The 5,882-nt window shown below is 44.5% G+C and overlaps 1 protein-coding gene across 1 annotated transcript; it reads left to right on the forward strand.

Annotated features, from left to right (window-relative positions):
* Nucleotides 1-4,850: 4,850 nt before the first annotated feature.
* Nucleotides 4,851-5,639, forward strand: SCP2D1 (SCP2 sterol binding domain containing 1). Its single transcript, XM_004472369.2, has one exon. The coding sequence runs from the start codon at nt 5,060-5,062 to the stop codon at nt 5,528-5,530; it is 471 nt and encodes a 156-aa protein (XP_004472426.1). The 5' UTR covers nt 4,851-5,059; the 3' UTR covers nt 5,531-5,639.
* Nucleotides 5,640-5,882: the final 243 nt, after the last annotated feature.

A 5,882-nucleotide genomic window follows, 5' to 3' on the forward strand; every position in this document is an offset into this window, starting at 1 on the left:
TCCTTGATCCACTATGAGTTAATTTTTGTGTATGGTGTGAGGTAGGGGTCCAACTTCATCCTTTTGCATGTGGATACTCAGTTTTCCCAAGCACCGTTTGTAGAAAAGACTATTTTTTTCTCCTTTAATAGACTTGGCACCCTTGTAGAAAATCAGCTGGGTATATATGTGAGGGTTTGGGGGGGGGGGTGTTTTCTAGAGCCAGTTGTTTATCCATTAGGAGATGGGGAGCAGTTCTCCACAATAAAGGGAGTGTTATCAGTTCAGAATTAAAATAAAACTAACTAAAGTTGGTCTACTGTTTATTATCACTATGTGCTGGCTATTCTAAGCAATGACATTGATAAAATCCTCCTTTCAGTTCTTCCAGGTTTTGGATTTCTTATATATGGGTGGTGGAACTGTGTTGCCCTCTGACACTGAGTCAGGAAGGAGATAGGCCCAGACGGGGAGTAGTCTGGCTAATTCAGAAGGGAAACATGACTCGCAAGGAAAAGTAGGTAAGGACGGTGGTGGGGCTCAATTCTCCTCTGTTGATCTGCTGCGGACTTGTCTGCCTCTTCATTTTCAATTCTCTATGCAGTTATTGTTCATACCTGATGGCTTTATGGTAAGCACTTGGTCTTAGGAGGCCACTGGATTATGTTCAATTGCCCCATGTTGATAATATCAGCTGATGGGGATTGAATGATAGCCCCCACAAAAGGCATGCTCAGGTCCCAAACTCTGGTCCTGGGAGTGTAAATAGGACCTTTGAAAGATGTCATTAAAGTGTGCCCAAACTGAATGAGGGTGGACTTTAATCCAATATGGCTGAAACCCTTTTAAGCAGGGAAATCGGGCAAAAAGGGAAGCCACAGGAGAAGCAAGGAGCTGCAAGTCAAAAGAGTCCAGAAGAGAAAGGAGAAGGTGCTACCATGGGCATTGCCAGGTGACCGAAAAGCCAAGCGACCCCAAAGATTGCTTGCCAGCCAGAAGATGCCTGTCCCGGGAGGAAGCAAGACCTCTGGCCTCCAAAACTGCAAGCCAATAAATCCCTGTTGCTAAGCCAGTCCATTGTATGGTATTTGTTTTAGCAGCCAAGAAGCTAAAACAGTTTTCAGTAATGGAAAATGGGGTGCTGCTGTTGCAAATACCTAAAAATATGAAAACAGTTTTGGAATTAGGTAACAGATAAAGGCTGAAAGAATTATGAGGGCTCAGAAATGAGTGAGTACAGCAGAGAAAGATTATATGGTCTCAAAGAATGCATAAATCATCATGAACAGAATGTTGTGAGAAATATGGGCATTAAAGGTACTTCTGGCGGGGCCTTAGGAAGAATTGATGGCATTGTCATTGGAGGACAATTTTTGTTATAAAGTGGCAGAAAATTTGGCAAAACTGAGTTTTGAATTTGGATGGAAGGCGGGACTTTAAAGTGATGAACTGGGATATTTAGCTGAGGAGATTTCCAACCTAAGTGTGGAAGGTGCAGCCTGGCTTTACTTCACAGCTTATAGTAAAATGTGAGAGGAAAGGGATAAGCTGAGAATTAAACTAAACTCTTAAGCACGAAGGAATCAGAAATGGGTGATTTTGGAAATTCTCAGCCTATCTAGGCAATGTGCTCTGAGAAAAGGCCAGCAGTGGCTCTATCAGGGACCACCCTGAGCTTTTGGGAAGTGAGTCTCCAGAGATCAGGACTCCATCTGAGGGTTTAATTGAACAATCCTTTACTAAAGAGGGTGTGGTGAACATGGATGCAGTCAGATATCTCAGAGGATGGAAAAGCAGATATCCAGGAAGGATCTGTGGAAAGTTCTAGAGTATGATGGTTTGGACTCCCTGGAACTGCACGCAAGGCCAATGAGGTTTTTGCAAAATTTGTCTGAACAGAAGCCATGCCTGAAAGGGACAGAGATAGGATGAATTGAAGGAAGAATGACCTCAAGGACAGAGCCATGGAAGCTGAGGTCTGGACCAAAGAGACCTCCTGGGACCAAGAGAGGGAGCCCACCTGTATGTGTGGAGTGGGTAAGCCACCGGCCATGGTGCTTGGAGGGGGTGGGCCTTGCACCCCTTTGTTCAGGGAGGGTGCTGTCACCCCATGCTTGAAGATGATGGAGGCATGCCTCAGCATTCGAGGAGACACTGGCCACCATTTCCATGCTTGGAGAGGGTGGGGCCTTCACACCAATGTTCAGGGAGTGCATGGTCATGCACAAGCACTTGGAAAGAGTGGGACTGCTGCTCCACCAGGCCCGGCGACTACAGAAGGGAGGCACAGAGGGCTCGCAGACCTTGAGGTCTAGTGGAGCTTGCCCTGCGGGGCTTCAAACTTGTTCAGGATCCATGACCCCTCTTTTCCTTCCGATTTCTCCCTTCTGGAATGGGAATGTTTATTCTATGGCTGTCCTATCATTGTATAATGAAGCAGATAATATTTTCTAGGTTTCATAGGTCCAAAGACAAGATCCATAACTGATTTTGATGAGACTCTGTACTTAGCCTTGTTACTGAAATGACCTAGGGCTTTGGGAACATTGTGATGGAATGAATGTATTTTGCATGTGGGACAAACAAGCAAAAACATGTCTTTTTTGGGGATCCAGAGGGCAGACTATTGGGGAGTGAACCATATCCTCTACCAAAGGCATACTCAGGTACTGAACCCCAGTCCTGTGGGTGTGAACCCATTTGTAAATATGAACTTTGAAGATGTTTTTAGTTAAGGTGTACCCAAACTGAATGAGGGTGGGCCTTAATTCAATTTGACTATAGTCATTATAATAAGCAAAGAAAATTGGATGCAGAAGAGAAGCCATGAGAGAAGCAAGAAGCTGGAAGTCAGTGGAACCCAAAAGAGAAAGGAGAAGGTACCGCCATGTGCATTTTAATGTTATGGAAAAGTCAAGGGCCCCCAAATATTGCTGGCCAGCCAGAATCTACCTACCCCAGGAAGAAGCAAGCCTTCTAGCCTCTGCAACTGTGAGACAATAAATTCCTGTTGTTAAGCCAACCCATGTTATGGTATTTGATTTAGGAGCCAAGTAATTAAAACAATAGCCCATCCATCATTGCAAGTATATCAAAGTCTTTTTCATTCTCCTGTGTTCCTTCCAGAGAGAACAATCCTACCAACAAGTCCATTTACTGTAACATCACTTATATACAAGGGGCAGAATGGTGTAGAAAAGGACTGGCGTCAACTTGGAGGAGCTTCCAACAGTCAAATTTGGGATACTTTGAGCAAGAAAATAATGATAATAATAGATTACGACTCCTAGAATAAAATAAATATCCACAGGTTCACCCTACTATAAATACATTGAGTTAATACATGGGGGAGAAGGAACAGTTCTTCCTTACAGCAGAATTCTAATTATTAAATCTAAAGTGAATGATGGTACTTAAAATGACCATTTACAAACATCACAATGACTATTGCAGGTATAGACCACAGATGGGTGCAAATATTAGAGGGCAAAAGAAAGAATGATGCAAAAGGGGATATCTGCAAAACCTCGAAGTGTCTACCCATAAGAAAATGATTAATTTTAAAGTGGAAAATAGAAACTGCAACAGAGAAATCTGGAAAATACCACCTCATCCAAGTGATCAGGCTCAACATCACCAGTAGTGGGACAGAGCAATATCACATACCCTGATGTGATGCACAAAGACAGGTACCAGCACATGGTAGCCTTTCCAAAGATGCAGAACCTCGGTCTAATCATAGACCCAAACTGAAGGATCTTTTTCAGAATAGTTGCCTCGTAGTCTTCAAAAGCATCACGTCAAAGACTTGTTGCAGATGGGAGGGGACTAAGGAGACATAATAACTAAATGCAATGTGGGATCCTGGACCAGAATCTGGTTCTGGACCAGAAAACTGACATTAGTGAGGCAATGGGCAACATTTGAATAAGGTCTGTAGATTAGTTAATACTATTGTACTAAGATTAATTTCTTGGTTGGATCATTGAACAGTGGTTACGTAAGATGATAACATTTGGGGAAGTTGGGTGAAGGGTATATGAGAAGTCTATACTGTTTTTGAAACCATTTCGTAAGTCTGAAATTATTTCAAAATAAAAAGTGGGTCTGGAGTGATTCTACCTCTGTTAAACCTGCCTTCAACACTTCCTGGCTCTGTGACTTAGAGGAAGTTCCTTAACTTCTGCCTGCCTCAGTTTCCTCATCTGTAAAATGAGGATAAAAACTGTACCTACTTTTTAGGGCTGTAATGGCAATTAAATGTGTTTATACATGTACAGGGCAATATTATCATGTATAATTCAAGACCAGTAGCATCTTCTGCTGGTCTTCGGGGCATTTCTCTCTCTTTTTCTCTCACTGTGCTTCCAGAAAGTCTCAGATGCAGGCCTTGGTGGTGATTCCTTCTCCAACCAGCTATTTTGCTATCAAAGCATTTCCCTTCTGCAGGCAGCCAAACAAAACCAAATCCAGCACCAGGATCTGTGCTGTAAGGATTGTCCATTTTTAAAAAAAGATTTATTTATTTGTCCCCTCCCCCCAGTTGTTTATGCTCACTGACTGCTCTGTCTGTTCATTGTGTGCTCTCTGTGTCTCGTCATCTTCTCTTTAGGAGGCACCAGGAACCAAACCCGGACCCCCGATGTGGTAGGCGGGTACACAATGGCTTGAACCACATCTGTTTCCCCAGGATTATCCATTAAAGGAGTGGGACGGCGGCTCACTCAGTTCGGGTTGCTCACAAAGGGATGTCTGCTTTGGCAAAACAGAACTCAGGTCACCAAGGAAACCCCCAGGGACTTTCCCCTATCCTCAACCTGGGATCCAGACCTTTCTGGGCCGGTGGCACCAACAGCCCTGGATGGTTTGGGGGGTGTGGATGTGCCTCATAATTACCTTAGTCCTCCTCGCCCCGGGTCACATTTTAACACTGGTTTGACCAATGAGACTGCAGCACACATACCAGCCCCCACCCCCTCTTGGGCCTTACCTTTGATGTCACAATCCGGCCTGGGGGTATTAATATGGCCATAGCTGCTCACCCACCAGACGGCAAGGTCAAGAGGACCAGCACAGAAAGATGTGGAAGCGAATCGATCACCAACCCAAGATCAAGGCGGGGGACGGGCCCCAGGCGGGCCCGTTCAGGGAGCTGAGCTCAGCCCGGGGGCCCGCCGTGCCAGCTTCTCTGGAGCTGTCAGAATTCCAGAGCTCTCTGGTGTTCGAGGACATTAGCCGTCACATTAAAGAAGTGGGGGCCCAGCTGGTAAAGAAAGTCAATGCCATCTTTCAGCTGGACATCACCAAAGATGGGAAGATGATCCTGCAGTGGACCGTCGACCTGAAGAACGGCTCTGGGGACATGTACCCGGGGTCTGCCAGGCTCCCAGCAGACACGATCTTCACAATCCCCGAGCCTGTCTTTATGGAGCTGGTTTTGGGCAAAATGAACCCGCAGAAGGCTTTCCTTGCTGGCAAGTTCAAAGTGAGCGGCAAAGTTCTGCTTGGACAGAAGCTGGAGAGGGTTTTCAAGGACTGGGCTAAATTCTAAGCCTGCCATGCAACAAGAAAACCCTCAGAACCTCTCTTCAATTATGTTGAGTGGAAATCTTGCTTAAACTGAAGATTAAAACAAAAAGTATCCAATATTTTTACTCAAATTCTTCCTATTCAAGTTTGATTACTTATCCTGCTGATGTGTAAATCTGCAGTGAGGGTTCTAGAGCAGTAAAGAGTGTTGGAGTGCATCACCTAAAATCTTTGTCTTTTTATTTTCTTAGCTTCTTTTAGGCCATAATTTCTGGGGTGAAATCTGCACGTATCTAGATGGGTGATTATGACGGTAGGATTTTAATGCTCCAGTGATTGAATGTACTGATTTTTGTTTTGTTTATAGTTTGGTG

This window comes from Dasypus novemcinctus, chromosome 24, assembly GCF_030445035.2.
Source record: "Dasypus novemcinctus isolate mDasNov1 chromosome 24, mDasNov1.1.hap2, whole genome shotgun sequence".
In the NCBI taxonomy this organism is placed as follows: domain Eukaryota; kingdom Metazoa; phylum Chordata; class Mammalia; order Cingulata; family Dasypodidae; genus Dasypus; species Dasypus novemcinctus.

Coding starts and splice junctions, on each gene's coding strand:
- SCP2D1 (XM_004472369.2), top strand. CDS start 5,060: ATGTGGAAGCGAATCGATCACCAACCCAAGATCAAGGCGGGGGACGGG.